This window comes from Mesoplodon densirostris, chromosome 15, assembly GCF_025265405.1.
Source record: "Mesoplodon densirostris isolate mMesDen1 chromosome 15, mMesDen1 primary haplotype, whole genome shotgun sequence".
Taxonomy (NCBI): domain Eukaryota; kingdom Metazoa; phylum Chordata; class Mammalia; order Artiodactyla; family Ziphiidae; genus Mesoplodon; species Mesoplodon densirostris.
The window spans coordinates 51,932,660-51,955,249 of NC_082675.1; the positions used below are offsets into that span (position 1 = coordinate 51,932,660).

At 40.7% G+C, this 22,590-nt stretch overlaps 1 protein-coding gene across 8 annotated transcripts in view; it reads left to right on the forward strand.

Moving 5' to 3' along the window:
* FHOD3 (formin homology 2 domain containing 3) overlaps positions 1-22,590 on the forward strand; it is a 503,602-nt gene that overhangs the window by 366,651 nt on the left and 114,361 nt on the right. For 6 of the 8 annotated variants that reach the window (XM_060118615.1, XM_060118618.1, XM_060118622.1 and 3 more), the window contains 3 exons: positions 7,601-7,735; positions 12,266-12,316; positions 18,029-18,243. In XM_060118615.1, coding sequence (XP_059974598.1) covers positions 7,601-7,735; positions 12,266-12,316; positions 18,029-18,243 — 401 coding nt within the window. The remainder of the gene's footprint in view (positions 1-7,600; positions 7,736-12,265; positions 12,317-18,028; positions 18,244-22,590) is intronic. The other 2 variants (XM_060118617.1, XM_060118621.1) reach the window with 1 other exon arrangement.

Here is a 22,590-nt window from a genome sequence, read left to right on the forward strand (position 1 = left end):
ATCTATAAAGGAGATAATAATAGAACTTAGTACAAGAAGTTGTAGGGATTAAAAGAGCCATTTTGTGTAAAATAATTAATTGGCACAGTGTATTGTCTCCATAAATGTTAACTATTATTATCAACCATATTTCAGTGCAATCGAGTTCCTGTTCCAGACGTCCCAGCAAGGGAGGCTTGAACCAGATGGGATTTCTGGGGCAGTTCCTGGAGACTTTTACGGCCAAGATTAAATACTGCAATTCCTCTCACTCAGAGTATATCATCCACTCCCTTGCAAAATCTCTCTGGCCTCTGGCCACCTGCATTCTTATGTGGCTTCATTTGGTTGCAGCTGCCTTGGGTGTAACTTAGATGACTTCAACTTTCCAGGTGCATTCCGGGTGGCATGCAGTCCTGATGATGGACCCAGCTTGTAGCCATGATGGGAAGGTTCAGATCAAACCCACAGCCCACTCTGGACCCTGAGGCTGGGAACCTCAAGCTGGAACCTCAAGATTCCCCTGAATCTCTACAGTTTAGACTCCCAACATAAAGTGATGTCTGTCAGTGTCTACTGTGGCCCAGACGCTGTTCTAAGCAAACTCATGGGTACACTCTCATGTAAACCTAATAGTAATTCATGAGTTGGGAATATTATTATCTCCATTTTACAAACATGTAAAGTGAGGCTCAGAGAGGTAAAATTACTGGCCATACTCAGGTTTTCTCAATCCAAAGCCTTGTGCTTATTCCTTTACACCCTAGCTTGTCCCCAGACTGGCCAAGATTAAACAATGCAGCAACTTCCAATCTCTACAGACATTTTCCTGAAAGATTGAATATGAAAGATAAAAATCTGTTAAAGATGCCTTTATAAAGAGAAAAATTCACCATACTAGCTTGAATTTTGGTGTTTGGGTATTTTTAAAAAACTTTTTTTAGCAATGATTTGGGATATTCCCTTTGTATGGTTTGAATGCATTCCAGCATTGGCATTATAGGTAAGCTTATTTCCAGAAACAGGATTTATAGGGCCAGGGTTTATACTCTTACATGTTTGGCTTATCTAGGTAGAGAGAGATCTAGGGAAATTTAATTTATTAATATTATATGTATAACTCTTTGTTCCCAGTATGACCAAAGTAGCTTATATGTTCCTGAGGCCCTTTAATTGCCCTTTCCTGCTACAGGAATCTGTGTTAGGGCACCCAAGAGAAGGGATCTTGAATTGTAGAAGGCATTTGCTGCATTTTAGGAAAAGAGGAACCAATCTTCATTTCTTTGCATTAGCAGCTCACATCTCAGTTCTGAAAGGAAAGAGCCTCCACGTGTTAATGCTGCCTGCCTGTGTGTTCACTGGTATACACTGGCCTCAGAGCCAACATGAGGTCTGCCTTTGCAGTGTCTCAGTGGACAGGGGATCATCTGCATTCCCCTTCCTTAGAGGCACCCTGGAAGGAATGACAGCATCCACTAGACAAGATTGAACACTTTTTACTTTCTTAAGTTCTAATACTATTCTAATTTTAAACAAGCTCCAATATTCTCATTTGAAACAAGGAAATGATGTTAATGAATGATATAGAGAAGCTTCACTGTGACCTCATTAGTATAGCCACTAATGACCCATTATTAAGTTACCATGCATGAAGTGTTCTTGAAACAAGCTGATATATTTAGAAGAACAAATTAAAGTCAGAAGCGTAAGGGGAAATGCAGGGTGCTTATTTTGCTCCTCACCCAAGAGCTTCTCTCTCCTCCCTCTGAACAGAGAACTCAAGAGATGAAGCTGCTGATCCTTATGAAGACCACCACACAGGGCAGGCTGGGAGCTGAGCTAGAATCATATTCACCTCAAATAATTGTCCTATGTAGGGTACCTTATTTTTTGTTTTGTTTTTTGTTTTTAAATTTTGTAATTGGACATAACTTTTAATGTTCAGCTAGCTTGGGGCTTCAAAGATATTTTATATTAACTATGAGCTATTTGTCTACCCAAGGACTTTTGATTATTAAAGAGAAGTGGAAGGAATTTTAAAAATATATTCCAGGCTTACAGAAAATTGTAGATAATTACAGAAATTATAGAGCAATAAAGAACATTATATATAAAATTGAAGACTTCATCTCTTTTCTTCTTCCCTGGAGATGACCACTACCCTGAATTTGGTGTTTACCATTTCCATATATGTTTTTATATTTTTCTAAATATCATGTATCCCTAAATAGTGTGTGGGTTTGCTCTGCATGTATTTAAACTTCATAAAGATGATAGCATGCTGTTCATGTTCTTCAAACTACTTGTCACTATCAATATATTGTGCTTTTGAGAATCATCCAAGTTAGTCCGTATCACTCTATTTCATTCATTTGCTCAAGTATAGAGTATTCCATTTGTAGATATTTATGCTGTTTCTAATTATTAACCATTAGCAGTACAAAACGGTGTAATATATTGTATTCTTGTGCATGTCTGTCATCTTTACACATGCAAAGGTTACTCTCCAGTATAAATCTGGAAGTGGAATTGCTGGGTTGCAGGATATGCATGTCTTCAAATGTATTAAGTTTCTCCAAAATGATTTTATCAACTTAGACTCCCAGAAGCAATATATAGGAGTTCTTGTTGTCTTGTTCTGTGGCAATGCTTAGTGTCATCAGGCACTAATTTTTGTCGGTCTTCAACCTGAGAGGTGTGAAACAATATCTCACTATGGGTTTAGCTTACATTTCCTTTCCCTGATTTCTGGTGAAGATGAGTAGCATTCATATATTTATTGGCGATTTAATTTTCTTCTTTAGTGAAATGCCCATTATCTTTTGCTCATTTTTCCATTGCCCATTTTTCCACTGGGTAGTTTGTCTTTTTCATACTGATTTAGAGGGGTTCTCTTTGTATTGAGTTTACTAATACTTTGTGGTTTATATGTGTTACAGTTAGCTTCTCCCAGGCTGTGGCTTTTCTTTATCCTTAGTCTTTCAATGTATACAAATTTAAAATTTTAACATATGCATATGTATAAATTTTCCCTTTTTGATTGCCCTTTTGGGTTTCTTGTCTAAAAAAATTCTTATCCTAATATCTAGAAGTTGTAAAGTTTTGCTTTTTACATTTTCACTTAAACTTCCTAGAATTTATTTTTGTGTCTGGTATGAGGAAGGGCTAACTGTATTTTGTCTTATATAGCTAATAGTTGTCTCAGCACCATTTGTTAAATAGTTCATTTCCTTCCTGCTGATAAGTAATGACACATCTATCATGAATCAAGATTCTGTATGTGTATGAGCCTGTGTAATTCCATGTTTCTGTTCTTGCACCAAGACCACATTCACATTTGATCATTGTGGTTTTAGAATGGGCTTGATATACAGTGGGGCCAGTGATGCACTTTGTTCTTATTCAAAATTGTCTTGGTTATTCCTGGATCTCAGTTCCTCCATAAAAATTTTGGAGCCACCTTGTAACGTTCCATGGAAAACCCTTTTGGAATGTTGAATAAAATTGATTTGGAATTGTATTAGAATTGTATAAATTGAAAAAGAATTGCATTGGCATCTCAACTGTATTGAATCTTTCTATATGTGAATGTGATATAGTTATCATTTATTTGGGTCTTTTAATTAAGCTTTATAAATGTCTTTCATATAATTAAGTAATTCATAGTTACCTTGTGGTTAATTTGGTAAATTGTTGCTGATATATGAAAATACAATTGCTATCTGTATATTTTGTATTGAGAAACCTTGCTAGACTCATATTAATTCTAATAACTTGTAGGGGATTTTTTGGATTCTCTAAAAAGGTGATATTATCTGCAAATAATGACACTGTATTTCTTTCCCTTCCTTATGCTTTTATTTGTTTTACTTATCTTAGTGTACTGACTAAGAATAATGTCAAATACAGGCAATTCTGGGGGTATCCTTGTATCACTTCTAATGTTAAACTGCTCTTAATGTTTCAGTATTAAGAATGATGCTTACCGTAGTTAAAAATTTTTTTTACTGAATACCCATTGTCAGGTTTAGAAAGCTCTATTCTATTCCTAAGAATAATGAATTTATTACATTCTTGATTTTCAAATTGTTGAGTTGACCACTCATTATGCTTTAGAAGCATCCTAAAAATTTTGATATATAGTCTTTTCATTATAATACTCTTTGAATGTTTTCTAATTTTCTTCTTTGACCTGAGTTAATTAGAAAGGTTTTAAATTTTTCCAATTATATGGATTTTTCAGATGTATCTTCTTGTTATTTATTTTTAACTCAACTGCATTGTGGTTAGGAAGGTAGCCCACATGAAAACCAATTCTTGGTATTCATTCATGAGCTTGAACTTTGTCACAGGATTGACCATCAGTTTTTGAATAGTTCCTGTGTATTTGAGAAGATTGCATTTTCTTTAATTTGGGGCACCAGGTTATATATGGTCATCTGCTAGGTTAAACCTATTAATCAAGTTAAACAAGTCTTTTACATTCATAACAATTTCTATCAATCACTGTGTGAGTGGCATAGGAAACCCCTCCACGCTGATTGTGGATTCGATTTGGCTGTATATAACAGAAAAATAAATACGTAACAGTATCTTAAATAAGATAGAAGTTACACAAGCTAGTCTGGACTTTGTTTATATGAAAGATAAATAAAATTCTGTCTATGCCTATGGGTCCAAGGTGCTATAGTAGCTGCCTAGTGAGCCCAGAATATAGGTGTTACTGAACTTAGGTCTGGCTGCTCTCTGCTCAAAAGTCAGTACTCAAGATTCAAGTGCTTTAGCAAAGGAAACCATAAACAAGATGAAAAGACAACCCTCAGAATGGGAGAAAATATTTGCAAATGAAGCAACTGACAAGGGATTAATTTCCAAAATATACAAACAGCTCATGCAGCTCAATATCAAAGAAACAAACAACCCAATCAAAAAAATGGGTAGAAGACCTAAATAGACATTTCTCCAAAGAAGAGATACAGATGGCCAACAAACACATGAAAAGATGCTCAACATCACTAATCATTAGAGAAATGCAAATTATAACTACAATGAGGTATCACCTCACACCAGTCAGAATGGCCATCATCAAAAAATCTATAAACAATAAATGCTGGAGAGGGTGTGGAGAAAAGGGAACCAACCCTCTTCCACTGTTGATGGGAATATAAATTGATACAGCCACTATGGAGAACAGTATGCAGGTTCCTTAAAAACCTAAAAATAGAACTACCATGTGACCCAACAATCCCACCACTGGGCATATATCTGGAGAAAACCATAATTCAAAAAGGTACATGTACCCCAATGTTCATTGCAGCACTATTTACAATAGCCAGGACATGGAAACAACCTAAATGACCATCAATAGAAGAGTAGATAAAGAAGATGTGGTACATATATACAATGCAATAGTACTCAGCCATAAAAAGGAACGAAATTGTGCAATTTGCAGAAATGTGGATGGACCTAGAGCCTGTCATATAAAGTGAAGTAAGTCAGAAAGAGAAAAACAAATATCGTATAATACCGCTTATATGTAGAATCTAGAAAAATGATACAGATGAACTTACTTGCAAAGCAGAAACAGAGACACAAATGTAGAGAACAGATGTATGGATACTGGGTGGGGGGAGGGGGAAGGGGGAGGTGGGATGAATTGGGAGATTGGGATTGACATATGTACATTACTATGTATAAAATAGATAATTAATGAGAACCTGCTGTGTAGCACAGGGAACTCTACTCATTGCTCTGTGGTGACCTAAATGGGAAGGAAATCCAAAAAAGAGGGGGTATATGTATACGTATAGCTGATTCACTTTGCTGTACAGCAGAAACTAACACAGCATTGTAAAGCAACTATACTCCAATAAAAATTAATTTTAAAAAGTAAAATTAAAATTAAAAAGAAAAGATTCAAGTGCTGGTAGAAACAGAAAGGTTGCTTTAATCAGAAAACCAGCATCCTGGGGAGAAGGTGGACTCATGTCCCAAAACCAACTCCAAAGATTTTGCTCAGCCATGAACATTTTTAAAGAGAAAAAGGGGGAGTAATCTCAATTAATCATTGAGATAGGGGGTCAGCTTCATTGCCATCTCCCATTGCATGCAGGCTTGTCATCTCCTTATAATCTTTCTTTAGATGCTATCTTGTTCTCACAGTTTGTTCATAGGATTACTGACAGGGAAGCTGGGGAAAAGATTTAGTCATCTGTTAATTACTTATTCTTCATTTTTACTTCTTTGATCTAAGGAAAGAACCAACAGGTTAAGCAAGGTATTGTGTGATCAAAAGGTTTAAAATGTATGCTTTGGCCAGAGATGAGTAGGGCATGGGGGTGCCTGGTTTAAAGTTAGTTATAATATAGCTTTGCTAAAGAGACAAGACAAAAGGAGCTCTCTCCTGCAGAGAGCTGTTTCCTGCCAAAAGCTGCTTACATAGGATTTGGTTACTCCCTCCCTGTAGCTACTGGGGATGGTGGTTTCTTCCCTCTACTTCTCCTCCCACCTCTGATTGATATCCAGAGGTGACTCACCTTTTCTAGGGAGAGCAGCTGTGTGACTTACGGCAGAATGTGTGTGATGCAAGAGTCACATCTTTCTCCTGGGGGTACCTTATGTTCCCCACCAGGCAGGTATATTTTCATCAAATTCAAGTAGGCTATTACCCAAGCTATATATTAGAAATATTTGTGTCTTAGTTTAGAAGGTTTTTTTTTTCCCTCAATAAATGAAGGGCCAATTGTCTGTAACAGACTATGTTTATTATTCCCCAGGAGTCCAACAGACTCTTCTTCCCAGCTAACCCTCTTCTTTATTTTCCATGTAGTTATCTAATTTTGCCTTCTCCTACCCATTCTCCTGACTTAACATTTCCTGTGATTCTTCACTGAGGCCGTCACACAGCTGACCTTCCCTGTCACAGCATCTTCAGTGAACAGTCCAGATTGTTTGTGTGGTATTACCAGAGTCAAGTGCCGCCCTCTGAATAAGCTGCATTTTCATGGATGCTTCTTGACATGGAATGAAATTTCCTTAATTGCGTTCAGATTTCAGACCATTGCTGTCTTCTTCTCCTTATCTGTCAGCCCAACATCTTGTTTTAAGATGACATAACTATTTTGGGAGGTATATTGAGAAACTGGTGTATAGCAAAATATTTTTAAGTACATGTAAAATAGAAAACAGTTTTAGATTGAATGTTGATTCCAGCTCATCAAAGTCTTATCATAGACCAGTTTTAAAATGTGTGTGTGTGTGTGTGTGTGTGTGTGTGTGTGTGTGTGTGTGTGTGTGTGTGTGTGTAGAGAGAGAGAATACTAAGCAACATATATTTTAAGTATATTCCTGGAATACTTATCGGTAATAATAGCCAAGCATGTTGCTTAGTATTTTATATGAATTATTGCTTTTCTGTCCTCTGAGCACATGAAGCAGGTTATTTACCTCCATTTACAGATGAAGATCTTGAAACAGAAGACCTGAGACACTCAGTAATTTTCCCCATGTATCACCTAGGTACTAGCAGAACCTCAGTTCTAACCAAGGACGGACTGATTCCTGCATTAGTACTTTTAATCACTGGACAAGCCAATCAAACATTAACTCATTGTATCTTTAGGTCATCACTGAGTGGTCTTCTCACGTCATCCTTTAGGCAGCACCAAGAGTCCTTGGCAGCAGAAAGAGAGAGGCGGCGACAGGAGAGAGAAGAAAGGTTGCAGAGAATAGAACGGGAGGAAAGAAACAAATTCAGGTAAGACGGATTTTAAGATTTTTTAAAGAATGAACTGGAAATTAAATCACATGCCTTCACCATTGCATATGGTTAATACTGGGGTTAAAGGGTTAGGAATTAATATGCTTGCTTCCGATGCTGTCTCTGTTTTCAGGGAAGAGCAAGACGATGCCTGAAACAGGCTCCATCTGGTTTGTTATGGCCTGTCTTCCTTTTTTTTGTGGTATGCGGGCCTCTCACTGTTGTGGCCTCTCCCGCTGCGGAGCGCAGGCTCCCAACATGCAGGCCCAGCGGCCATGGCTCACGGGCCCAGCCGCTCCACGGCATGTGGGATCTTCCTGGACCGGGGCACGAACCCATATCCCCTGCATTGGCAGGCGGACTCTCAACCACTGCGCCACCAGAGAAACCCTGGCCTGTCTTCCTTTAACCTATGGCAGGAAGCACAGCCAGCCAGCCAAATACAATTAAGGACTTGTGTGTTCTTGGATCCTTCGTTATCTAAAATGGTTTTATCCATGCCTTCCTGAAGGCAGAGAACCTAATCGTCTTAATTAGCCATTTTCCCCTGAAGCTACTCATGTTTTATTCATATTCTATTGGACGCCTAAAAGAAGATGCTTTTCCCACTTCCTGGTTTGTTTCTTACTTCCTGTAGTAATATTTCATATATTTTAAGCAATAATTTTTCCTTCTATAGGGGAGAAAGAGGCATTGTGCTGATTACTCCCAGCCCATTGTCCCCCTAATCTCTTTGGTCTCTGTCCAGCTCCAAGGATGTGTTCTTTGGTGTGGCCCAGCTCCAGCTTCCATGTCTTGGCCTGTCTGCCCTGCTGAGTCCAGCATCACTCCTTTTCGCCTTCAGCCAGATCAGCTGTCCCCATTGCCCCCATCCTCCCGGTCAACCTCCTAACACTCCCTTCGCCTGGGTTCAAGTTGGGCAGTGCTTTATAAAACGCCAGACACTTTTCTTACACATTTCATACCTTCTACTATTCTTTTGTCCCCTTTATCTTTCCCCTACTTCCCTCTTGCCTTCCCCATCTCCTTCCTTCCCCCTCCTTCATCTTCCCATTCACCTCTCCCATAGCTTCCACACTCTTTCTTTTTTTTATTTCTCTCCCATCTCCACTTCCTTTTTCCTTCGATTTCGATTGGAATACTGATTGATTACTCCCAGTGAAATCTACAAAGACTGTAAAGCATTGTCAATGAGGATTTACAAGTTCAATAATGTTTTTTTCCCAGCAGCCAGGAAGAGTACGTATAATTGTAGAAATGACCAAAACACAAGCAGAGTTGTGAACTTGCCTTGACCGTAACTCACTACTCTATGAAAAGAAGTATCCCAAGTCTGTGGGTGAAACACTAATCCTGACTTTTGTAAGATAGGGCTAATGGGCTGCATGAAGTAAACCAACATCATTCTCATACCATAATTATGTGGTATACCTTGAGCTGTCAGATTTCTACCAAATGATATATGGAAAGACCAGACCTGTATGCACCATTTCTCATGAGGCAGCTCTGAAAGTTGTCACTTTTGGAAAGACCAATTTGTAAAACCACTGGAACAGGTTAAGTGCTTCCTGATTCAGTGCCATCTGAGAGATTCACATATTTCACCACCAAATAGCAGCAGAGAATCTGACTGAAACACATGGAAAATTCAGAGATTAGCTTACTCATCTAAAGATTTTGATTGAAAACCTCTTAAAACAGGGTACCAGTTCTGGGAAAGATGGAATCAGCACACTCCCTCCTGTCTCTTCTACCACATCACTCAGTGCAACCATAAATCATGGACCGATTTAAAGCATGGAGCTCTGAGAACTCTGAAATATAAAAGGGAGCAGGTGAATTGGGGATGGAGACTAGCATTCAAAGCTCCACCAAACCAGTGAGAGTTTACCATTTTTTCCCTCCAATATCACATGGCATGTACTCAACAGCACTCCAGAACTCAGAATCACATACCAAGTGTGAACTGAAAGAGCTGTAAAAGAAGGCCTCTTTTTCTGGACTGGGGAGCTACAAAAGGAATTCCTGAGTGTCAGAGAGTTGAGAAGTCTCCTGTTTTTTCTTATTTTTTTCTTCTCTCCTACCCCAGCCTCCAAGCAATGTTGTTACAGAAGCACGGTGATGGCAGCAGTGTCCAGGCAGGCGCCTAAAACTCTGAGGGAGGGAACCCTTCCTGTAATCAGAAGAGCATGACTGCAAGAACACTTTTTTTCCTCTCTGTGTCCTCCTGCTGCATTGCCCTATATGCAGATAGAATTACAGAAAGTCTGCAGCAGAGCAGGGAAAATAAACCCCAAGCTTTCTGGCTAGAGGACCAGGAAGGGAGACCCAGGGAATCCAGAAAATGATGGGAAAGTCACAAAGAGTAGAGAGATCAAGAGAGCAATCCTGAGATCATCTCTAGTTTTGTGCACATGTGGCTCAGGACCTAAACAGCATACCACAGGCTTTGAGAACTAAGTACAGAGTGGAACACACTCAGGTCCCAGACTGGCCACTGGGTGGTGCATATAAGGGCCTGATATGAATAGCACTAAAAATATTTGAAAACTGAGCTAATATTGGAACCAATATCAGAAGGCAGTCAGAACTTGCTGGCTGAGCTTGACTTAGTTGATTGCCTGCTAAAAGAAAACAATCAAGATTCTTCATAGAATTTAAGTAAGACCCAGAGTCTCATTACCAAATACTTAAAATGTACAGAATGCAATCCAAAACAACTTGTCATAGAAAAACAGGAAAAATCTTAAAGGAAGAGAGAATCAAAATATGCTAACCACAAATGGACATAGATGTTGTCATTACCAGACAAAGACTTTAAAGCAGTTATTATAAACATGTTCTAAGATATAAAGACAAATACTCTGGAAACAAATGAAAAGTCTCTGCAGAGAAATAGAAGATATAAAGAACTAAATGGAAATACTTGTAGAACTGAAAAATACAATAACCAAAATAAAAAATTCATTGAATGGTTTCAACAGCAGAATAGAAAGGAGAGGAGAAAGAGTCAGTGAATTTGATGTTAAAACAAGAGAAATTCTCCAATCTGAAAGACAAAACAAAATATTGAAAAAAATGAACAGTGCCTCATGGACCTGTGAAACAGTACATCTAGTATTTATATCTTTGAAGTCCCAGAAGAATAGGACAAGAGTGCATTGTAATATATATTCAGCACACATGTTGGCAGAGTGAGAATTAGACCCGGGCAACCTATCTTCAGAGATCACGTTTATAGCTATTCACTGTTTCCTCTTGGTCATAAAAGGATCTCACTCATCATTTAAGAGCATAGAGAGACCCTGGCAAAATAATCCTAGTCCAGAAAGGAATGCTGATCATCAGTAAAGACTGCAGAGCACTATTAATTATGACGACTTCAGTTCCATTCTGAAAATCTGAGGATGTGAATGAAAAGAAATTCAAAGAAGGATATAGGAAAAGCTTTATAGAGTGGTCCCTGGGATTACCCAAATGGCTGATCCTTTATCAGCCGCTTCGTTGATTTAAGTTAGTCATGATCCTTGTGCTTTTTTCTTTGTAAAGCATTCTTATCTGTTGTTATTTTTGTCGAATATGATCTTAAGTTTCCTGGGTTACGGGAAATATTATTTCTAGTGTGGTAAGTGATGAGAATGGATGTTTATAAATAATAACAAATTTGTGTCTTTGTTGCTTTTTCTCCCTCTCCTAACCTGCTTTAGTTGCTCTGACTTACTACCCCTTTATATCCAGTTATCAGTGCACAGAGGGGTGGAGTACTTAGCTACCTTGTGAGGTAGAAAACTGTGATGTCAGAATTCTCCAGGAAAACAAATGGTTAACTGAGAAGTCACTGACCACACATTCTTAAACTTAGATTCAAGTTGGAACCTCTCCAGTAAGAACAGAAAAACAAACATTAAAATAAGACAAATTTGGACATCTTGTGGATAAAGACGAGAGAGACTGCACAAAGCAAGAGCTTCCAGTGATCCCTGCTTAGAAACAGAGAATGTGAGGGATGCGGAGAAAGAATCCTGGGCCCTGGAAGGAATGTGCAAACTGTAGAGTGCAACACAAAATGGCCAAGACACTTGGGCCCACTCAGATTTAATTCTTGAGACGAATGTTGGGGAGTTACCAGAGCTTGACTGTGTGTTAATCACTTCTGAAGGCTATTGCTTGCTTGTCATTGCCATATTTTATTTATGAATTGTTTTAACTTTTAAAAATGTTTTTTATCTTCCCTCCCCTCATATACTTAATCTTCTTTTTGAAGAGTAATTAGCAAAGTCTCTGAGTGAATCCAGTAATCCCATGTTTTCATCCCTGTGATTTTATAGAAAACTCATTATATTTAGTACTCTTAAAGTATAGCCTTTATATTTATTTTTTAAAAAATTCAATGACAACCACTTTCCATTTCTGATACGATAGTGGGCTTTCATTATATACTCTGTTAATAATTTCTTGGCAAATTTATGAGCATCTAATTCTGTTCTTTTCCTTCCCCATTTTGTTTCTTCTGCATATTTCCATTAGCCGAGAATATTTAGACAAAAGAGAAGAGCAAAGACAAGCAAGAGAAGAAAGGTTTGTATATCTCTTCTTTCCCGTTGTAGCCAAATGGCACGTGACTTTGCACTCAACCAAGCATGCAGAGGAGACTGTGTTAATTAAAATATAATAGCTTCACCTAAGACACCTAAGACCTTGGGTACCTGGCATTTTGAAGAATAGAGTGTCCTGGTTATCTCAATTTTTCAAGAAAGTACAGATTTATTATTTAGTGCCATCATGGTGTGAGATATGTGTCTGTTCCTCCAAAACTGTTCACCAAATAAACATATTAGTTTGGCATATTGGCATATGGTATATATTTTCAATGCTTTGCACCACCACTGCTGAGCCTGGGTTAGGTGTCCCTCCTGTGTGTTTCCAAGTCACTTGTTCAGCATTTCTTCAACAAATTTTTGAGCACACACACTATGCCATGCACTGGCTGGGGTGCCACACCCTCCTGAGACTGTCCATGGAGGTGCCTGATCATTTGCCTGTCTTCCTACTGAACTGTACTCAGTTCCTGGATGGCAGGAACCATACCTGGTTTTCCTTAGTGTCCCAGTGCCCGCCACAGGGCTTGCACATAGCAGGCACTTAAGAAGGATGTATCGAATAAATGAGCAAAGGAACTAACAGCTTTAAAATATTTAAGCTGTAAACCATTTCAATGTTCATTTCAATAGCAACATACTTTGAATCCCATTAAACCATGCCAAGTTAATGTATTCAGTGTCTGGTAAACTTAGATAAGCACAGGAAATTGTTTTTGGAAGTAGACCAGCAAAAGGCAAGTTTACCCCCTAGCACTGTACAGCCTGCAGTTATTCCCTCCACCACCAGATGGGGTTACTGCATGGAGAGCTGAAAGGCTGAGTTCATGCCAGAGCCAGTCAGGAACCTAACAGTCTCTGAATTATGCCAGTAAAAAGTGGAATTGTGCTAATTTTTTTTAGACACCATCAGCTAAATAGATCAGGACAGTCTGAGGCAGGGAAGAGTGGATACTGCCTGTGTTCAATTTAAAAATTAGATGCTTACGTCAGCCTCATAAACAAAACCATGGCATTGCTTTAATTCCGGCATTCTGTTAGATTATTGCCATCCTGGTAATCAGTTGTGGCCAGCAAGTTTAGAGTGAAAGTTGTTGGCAAAGAAACAAAGAGACTTTTTTTGTCTAATTAGTACCTGTTTTTGACATTGGGGGACATGACGTATACCCATGTTTAAGAAATCAAATTTTATTTTTTAGATTCCCCACCAGATTCTGCACTTTTTTGAACTTTTGGACAACTTGACTGTCATGTTATGTCTGCACAGGCAAGTCCTCAAAGCTCCTGGAGAGATGACCAGGTCCTGTGTCAAGGTCTGAGCTGATTCAGACTGACCTCGAATTTTTCCCAAATCACTTAGGGTTACTACCTCTTTCCGAGTATTATTTACTGCTCTTTTCCCCAAAGTAGAGCATCACTTATACCTGGAAAATTCATACAGAGGAGTTGTCCACTCCTCTTCTCTCCCTTCTTGTTCTGCTCTCCGTCCTCAGCCCCACACCACCCATCTGCCTGGGCGTTCTTAGCTGGTGCAGGAGTGGGCTCTCCATGGCTCCGCGGGGGATTCCTTCCTTACAGCCCACCCCTGTTTCCCCAGAGGTTTGGGGAAGCAGCCAAGCATTTTCCTTTGATTTGACCAGCCACTTTTCCTGGTTAGTTGGCTGCTTGAATTACCTGGTAAAGATGGAAGTGAGGGAGATATACTTTCATCCCTGTTGGAAAGCAGTTGGGAGTTCCTGTTAAGCCAGGAAAAGATAAGATTTCCAAGTATAATGGAATTTGGAAATGGATGGGAAAACGAATGGAGATCAGAGGTGGAAAGAGACATGGAAGAGGACTCTAACTCTTCGTGTTTGTTTGGTCCCATGACTCTCACCCCTAATGCAAAGACTCAAAAAGACAGCAAGAGGCACAGCAGAGGGTTTTTGAGGTTCGTATCATCGAGTGTAACAAGATAAATGTCATTTTGCTATTTTGAGGGGTAATCAATTTAATTTTTAATCTTAAAATTTCATTTCATGTCATCTCATTCCATAATTTCAGGCAAAATGCTTTATTGATAATGGTGCAGACCCAGAGTAAGCTTCTGTTAGGTCTATTTCTAATTTTTTTAAGTATTACAAGAGAGGATCTTTCTGATATTGATTGACTTGACATTCATGAATCATCCTTTTTTAGGTGTGGTAAGGAATGAGATGCAGGCTGGGAACTATTGGAGTGGGGTGGGGGTCAGGGTGGAGGGTGGTCTGAGGGAGACAGCGGGACATGGAGAGGAGGTACCTTATGGGAAACAGGTTCTGAGGACAGAGTGCAAGGGGGAAGTTGGGACTGGGCAAGGATTTGGGAAATTATGCATGAAAGTGATCATGAAGCAGTAAGGGAGGGTTCTGAGCACGGTCTGTGGACAGAGCAGAACTTAGAGGGAGCCAGGTTTTGATTTAATGTAAGGTAGAATTTCCGAGTAGTTGGGTGGCAGGAGGAGTCATTAGTAAGTCGGTATAGTTGAAAGTCAAGCAGGGTTTCTATTGGACCCTGTGAAAAGAGATGATCATATGTTGCCTTGATGGCAGTACCAGCCCTGCCACCTGCAACCCTGGTGGGTATTGAGCTCAGGCCAAAGTTTGTTTCTGTACCTCCCCCTGAACTATGAATGCCAAGAAGGTGGGGTTTTTCTTGTGTATTATTAAATCTCTAGTGCCTACTGCAGTTTTTAGCACGTGACAGGCACACAACAGAATAGTTAATAAATAACGAAAAGACAAAGACATGGACAGAGACAGGACGACGAGACTGTTTCAACAAGGGTGGCAAAGGTGAAAAAGTCTTTTTGGGGGGCTGTCGTCTGTGGGTAGAAAACCCAGTGCTTTGTACCTGGGAGGCTACATCGGAGTCTGTGGGTTGGGGATGGTGTTGCTAGGCAGCCAGAGATGTGACAGTCATCAGATGGGCTGGCGGGCTCCTAGATCAAGTACCACTTAGAGAGTCACTGTCTAAGGGAAGGTCGGGATATAGGTCCAGCTTCCTCCCCAGGTTCTGTGGGAGATAGCTCTCCATGCCGGGTAGCCTGGCTTTCCCCGTGCACGCCCGTTTACCCTCCCCACTCTGGCCCATCTCGGGGGAGCACTGAAAGATTTAGTGGTTCTTGACACCTGGGCCTCCTCACCCCTGCCATTTTTTAAAGTTTTTAATTGTGGAAAAATACCCATAACATAAAATTTGTTATTTTAACCATTTTTAAGTGTATAATTCAGTAGTGTTAAACACATTCACGTATTTGTGCAACCAGCCCCCAGAACTCTTTATCTATAGAACTGAAAATTTCTACCCATTTAATAAGGCCCCTTGGCCCTTCCCCTGCCATTTTTGTTTACCACATAAACATCCTCGGAATGATTCAGATTAAACCCCGACTCTCCCCCTGTCTAAAGGATCCTCAAGGATGACATCTGTGAGCTGAGGGGTGCACAGGAGTAGTCTTTGAGTCATATCTACCCAGAACCTGGATGAGCCACCCCTGGGGTCCCCCGGAAAAAGGGGTGAACCCTTTGGCTGCCAGTACATACCTGCTAGCTTGGCTGCCCACAGGGAGGGGAGTGGAGAGGCCAGGTCCAGGGCCGGGCCAGCTGAATGGAGGTTAGTGATGGGTTGTCCTCCTGACCTGAAGCCTTTTGTGCGAGGCTTTCTTACCTCTCTCCCTGGACCCTTCTGAGTTTGTTAGGGCACTGTTTCCCTCCTCCAGGATTCCGATCTCCTGGACATGGGTAGGCCCCTTGGTTTGCACTTTGTTCCTTCCTGTCACAGACGGCTTGGACTCCATGTGGGGACACCTGTGCTCAGGAACTCCTCCTGGGCTCGCAGCATTCCTGGCCTTCCGTTTGCCCCCAGACCTTTGAAAATATGGGCTCTGACTCTTGCCCTCAAGACCACTTTCTTCCACGTTTCCTGTCACTTCCACAGCCAGGTGGTTTTTCCTTGCCGGTCTGAATCAAGTTCAGCAATATCTTCCTTTTGGTCCCTCTTGCGCTTTTCGAGAGGTGCCACTGTTGGCAAGGAAAGTCCAGAGTTTCTACAGCTTTCTTTCTGGGTCTAGCTTCACCCGGTAAGGGTGACACAGACGTTTGTAAATGCAGATCCGTCCCATGTCTTTTATCAGAGACTCGCCATGAAAGTACACTCACTCCCCAGGAGAGTGCAATCAGCTGGCTCTGCCCCCTGGTGCCCTGGGCTGCAGGGAGACGTACAGGTAGGCTACTGCTTGGCAGGTCCCTCACTGCACACTTCGCCTGCTTCCCGTCGGCCAACGAATGCACAGTGCCGAAGGAAAGGTAATGCAAAGGATGGTAATCTTCCTGGTCTCAAAAATCCTATTATCTGCTTGTTGAAAACAGACCTACACACATGAAAAGATGACTACATATGCCAGGCAGTAAATGTAAAATGCCATCTGAGTTGAATGGACTACATATCCGACATGAGTTCAGAGGCAAGGCCAGGATCACTTCCAGCTGTGGTGGTCAAGGCAGGCCTCCCGGAGGGAGACGTGTGTGCAAGCCTGTCCTGAAGGGCAGACTGACTGCCTTGGGACTGGCAGAGAGAAGGGGTGATGACTACAGATGTGGGGGGCCATGCCCCCCGAAGGATGGACGAAGAAACGGGTGCTTTTTCAATGCATTCTTTCGAAAGGTTTTACTTGTGCACTCTGCCTTTCTTATCAGGCTGAAGTAAAAGTGTGGTGTGCAGTGTCTGGGGGTGGGGGCTTGCCCATTGGAAGAAACTGAAGCAGTGAACCTGGATGGGTGTGAGAGAGGGTCTGGAATAAGCTGTTTCAAAGTTTCATGGTGGGTATGATAGTCAGAAACCTGCTACAGCTGAGTTCATAAATTTATTCCTGAACAAATAATGATGGGTAAAATTAGCAGACATCTGGAAGAGGCACATATTTCAAAGTTATTTTGGTCTGATCTATAAAGCACACTATGAGGAAGATGATTGGTAGCTGGTCTTAATAAACAGTTACTGGGTTCTGCCTGCCTGAAATGCAAAACAGATGTATCTTTGTTCTTTTAAACTGACTTTGATGAATAAACTATATGTGACGTCAGGTCCAAGCTATTGGATGTCTGAGTCCTACTCAGAAATATTTTAGAATATAAAAAACTTTCCATGGTCGACACCGAGAGAACAAAGTGAATTCCAGCCACATTGCTGTTAGCATTGAAGCAGGTTCAGAAATCCAGAGAGGGCTTCGTCCAACAACCTTTTGGTATTTTGGGGCATTGTTCCTCTCTGCTGCACCAAGGCACCCTCGCATTTCACAGCTGCGAGCTCTGAGGGAGTGTGGTTTTCAGCTGTCACTGCTGGGGCTTTTTGATGGTCATTATTGCTGTTTTGCTTGCTGGTACAAATGTTTCCTAAAAGAGCAAAATAGGATTCTGCAGCAGTGATCTAGTATCTGGAGACTGTGATGTTGCCACTTCCCCCTGTTTGTTTGGTTATGAATGATGCAGGATTTTTAATCATTAGCATCTTGGCTTTGCTGGGTGTTTTTGGCAGACAGGCCCTCCAGCCAGCCCTGCGCTGTGCTCTGTGCATCAGGAAACCAGCTCACTCTGCAGGTGTTTCATCCATAAACAAGCATCAGCCACGGGCTCCTCTTTCTTTTTACGGAAACCCTTTGGAATTTAACTTTCAGATACAAATACTTGGAGCAGTTGGCAGCTGAGGCGCATGAGAAGGAACTGAGAAGCCGGAGTGTGAGCCGGGGCAGAGCTGACCTCTCCTTGGACCTGACCTCACCGGCAGCCCCTGCCTCACCCGCCCCCCTGAGCCGTTGCCCTTCATCTCTAGACTCGCAAGAGGCTCTCACGGTATCATCTTCCTCCCCAGGAACAGCTCAGCAGCCCCAAGGTGAGTGCAGGGAGAGTAGAGGGGAACTGATGAGTTAATTAACGTCAGGCAGGCTTCTTCTGGGCAGCAGTAACCATTCCTACATGCAAACTCATACTGAGAGGCAACTAATGGGAGGCTTTGGGCTTCTGAGCTGTCCCTAATAACTAGGGGTCTGCAGAGCCACTTACTAAAGCAAAATTATTTATTGTAAAGATTGCAACGTGTGATCATTGAAAAGGGAGAATGCCAAAAATAAGACTTACTTTGACATTTAATCCTAATTCACAGGGTAATAAGTTAAGATTAATTTATTACTCTGTAATTTGCATGTTATTCATCTATTGGATCTGCCCGATAAAGTGACCCCTTTTAAATGTTTCTCCCATAAGAATTATTGGTCTGGTTTAAGTTAAACTGATGGAGGATAAAATTAATCAAAGTGAGCAAAGAAATGTGGACCTCGTGAAAATAGAAGTTAAATACTGAAGAAGAAAAAATAGAATATAGTAAAGATGATTGGCGCATGGTGTGGGGCGGATGTAGATGCCTGTGTGCAGTCAGACAGGCTCTCCCTGGAGAAAGTCCCTCTCGTCTTAGCTTATCTGGAGAAAAACAATGATACTGTACACTGCAGCCTTGGAGCATCAGCAGTTTTCCTGATGGCTCTGCGAATTGTGGGTCCGTTTTCTTTCACATTATCAAGAAGGATGGTTCTCGGCTACAAGCACCTAACACTGCGTGTTGACTAACTCTGCAGCCAGAACTGTTTGGTTTAATTGAGTGTTATGGCTTGCAGCCTGATGTAGACTTAGCCAACTGAAGACAACAGAGACACTAAACTTTTAACTCTATGAGGGTTGACTAAATATGGCGTAAAGTCTAATTTAAACAAGGCAGGGCTCCATGACCTCAGCAGAACTGGATGTAATGGAATAATCTTGTCTGTCCAATTCTTTGCTGGCTCGCTGAGCCTCAGGGCTCAATCTGCTTGAGCAGGCTGGTCGCACCCCAGTTTCCCATCACATCCAGTCACTCCTGGTCCTTGAGCCATAGAAGATTGTCCCCGGCAGATGGCTCAGTCATAATGAGTAATGTCAGTCTTAAAATATTAAGACTCTGAGAATCAGGAAAACAGACTGCTCTGTAACAGCAATGTGCCTTCCCAACTCTGTCTGATATCACTGCTCTATCTAAATTGTGGTATTTTCAGAGGCAATATAAAAAATATTCCCCTGCAAAGCTGTGGCTCAGGACTTAATCTTGGGACTTTTAACTCTAAGAGTTGTATCTGCAACACTTTACAGAATGGTTTTGTCCAAACTGTGATGTCCAGAATGGCCCCAAGCTGAGAAGGAATTGTCAGTATCTGTAAATATTGTTTGTCCTCAAGATTTTTAATCTGCTTGATGTTTGTGGCAAAAACAGTTCCTCAAAGCATTTTGTACAGTTATAGTCAAACTTGAGGCCATCCTATCCCATTAAAAAGACAATATTTTAAACTTCAGTAGGAACACAGAAAATACTTATTTTGTGTATACATAATATGCATTTGGGGAAAATAAAGTTATTTCAGTATGCTTTCAGAGAGATAAATAGCAAATGTCATTTTCCTTTACAGAGAAGGGATTAATAGGGACTGAGAAAATGTTTGACTGAAATCACACCGTAAGTGGTATCTGCATCAGAAAAAGGAATACTGGGCTTCAATTTAGACATAATTACAAATTAATAAAATAGCATTGACGTTTGCTTTTCCCTTGGGGGCAGGGCGGAAGCTGTGGCTCTCGTAGAATCTAGAAGTGCTGTCCACCATATGTTAACTCATTATCATCCAAATCACTTGGAACCAGCAAGGTATTCTAACACCTTGTCCTAATACATAACTGAAGTATACAACTGGAAATTCTAAGGGTAGAAGAAGAAATGCTATAAGAGGATGCTGGCAAAGAGAACTGCTGAAGCTTCCTTCTGATTTGGAGCCTTTGCCCTTACGACAGAAGCCTTTCTGTATGTATGCCAGAAAGGTTTTCCTCAGCCTGGTTTGTTATCATTCTTGGAAGCATTCTGCCAGCTCCCATTTAATAGTCTAAACTTGTCACCAGGTCCCATTTTCAAAGCTCAAAGTAATTTTTTGCTGATCCCTAATATTTAGAATATTCTAACAGCTGAAGGAAGAATACAAAATATAATCACACATCCAGATGTTTGTCCTGCACCAAACACCTGGCACGTGGTCCAAGCGTGCCGGGGGTTGACTCCCTTTTTCACTCTTTATCCTTGTGGAGTCATATGCTAATAATTCATCTCACATTTTTGTAGTGTTCAGTGCCTTCCTTCCAGATGCTACTATTTAATACCTTGTGGTACATCTTAGTAAGTAGGGGAAATGCTATTATCCGTGTTTTACTGAGGCTCACACAGATGGAAGATGTGCTTCAGATCTTGCTGATGCCATGCTGAGAGTAAAACCACTGCTTTGACTTCCAGCCAAGCCGTTTATCAGGGCATCATGGTGCCATGACATTTGTGGTGGCCCTCCCCTGAATGCCACGCCGTCCCCTTGCTGACCCTCTCCCCAGTATCTGTAAAAATTGTGATCTACGTTTCAGAATTATATCTATTTTTTTAAAAAAGGGAAAGCAGGTATTTGTTCCTGAATTATATATACGTCAGGGTTAAAGGTCACTTTGTGAGTGCTTACTTGGATTCTGGAGAACTTCTGATAGCAGAAGATATGGAAACATTAAAGCTTTCTTTACCTTTTCTCTTACAAAATATATTTACAAAGAGGGGAGGGCTAATGGTAAGATACCTGTAGCATTATGTGCCATCTAGTGAGATCTTTTAGCCACAAACCTTCCCAGCTGTAACATTTGTGTAAATTATGCCACTGCTCCCACCATCAAGTCAGCGTGTGCTTGAATTCTTTTTCACCTGGCCCTCTTGTGGTTCACAGCAGGCGTTTGTCCCAGTGGGGCCTAAGCTTGGTGGTGATGGTCTGAATATTTTTCCTTTGTGTGAAACTATCAGGCCCAAGTGATGAAAAAACATACACATGTCTTCTCATTTTCACTGTGCTCTAATTAACCGAGACAGTTAGCCCCCATTTTCGATAAACATGGAAGGGCCTCGCTCTTCATCCATTGCTTTAATTACCCTTTCCTTATTTTCACTGAGCCCTGGTGGTATCCATCAGAATTTCTATAATAAGTTTACTTCCTATTATTTTAAGAAACTTATAGATGACTCTGGAAACAAGTTATTCTCACTAGTTAGAGAAAAAGGCACGGTGTTCTTATTGGGCTGGAGTTCTTCGATGTGACTCTTGAGGAGGTTATTCTGAGGATTAAAGATAATGATAATCTCTGGACCCACAGTGATGTCAATACAGCAAGGTAACCTATCATGCCAGTGGTTGTCAGATCTAGATAACCTATATTGTGGAAACAAAGTGGAGAAAACCAGTCATCTCAAAACCAGGTTGAAGATGGTCCCTGCAGGGTGTCCCAAGGTAGAACTGCCTTCTGTGGAGGCTAGAACTGTGTTCTTTCCAGGCTCCCTGGCTTACATACCTGAGTCCCTCCTGAGGCTAAATGGAGAGAAATGACCATTTCCCAGTAAAAGGAAGCTGCTGCCAAGAGTTTACAAGGTGCTTTCACTCACTGATATAGCCATGAAGGCATACATAATGGCTAGATTATTTTTCTTATTTTTAGCTCAATACTCTCTATTTTGCACACAGAAATAATATGTTAGAGATGCATTTAAAATTTTTACCATACTCTATTAATTTTATGTCAAGGATAAATATGTTCAACAGGGATTTTTTCTACCTGTAATCAATTCCTAGATATTTCCAAATATCTCATTTTTTGGCCCTGAAGGTATAAAATATGGCTTATATGGCCATGGCCTATTCACCAGCACTCAGCTGGAGGCACTTACAGAAATTATGGACATGGTATACTAATATTTTCTCTCACAGATCCAAACATTTAAAGTACTGGTAGATATGGTAATTCCTCTAGCTTCCTGATCTTCACACCTGGAAATAAAATACAGACATATAGTTATCAGTTTATTTAAATGAATAATCATTTTTCATCATTTTCATTTATCATCACGGCTGTTGTCATTGTTACCAGCCATTGACTGAGCATCTTTGTCACCTTCATTGTGTAACATGTTTTCAGTTTCCTTCAGGTATAGAGACACTCTCCTAGGTTACCCAGTCCACATGGCAGAAATCAGAAACGTCTGGCATCCTATTTCCAAAGGGCACGGTAGCGATGGAATATCGTCAATCATCAGCCTAATGCATGCTGGTCCCCTTGCATAAAGCTTTTGGACACCTCCAGTCTAGTA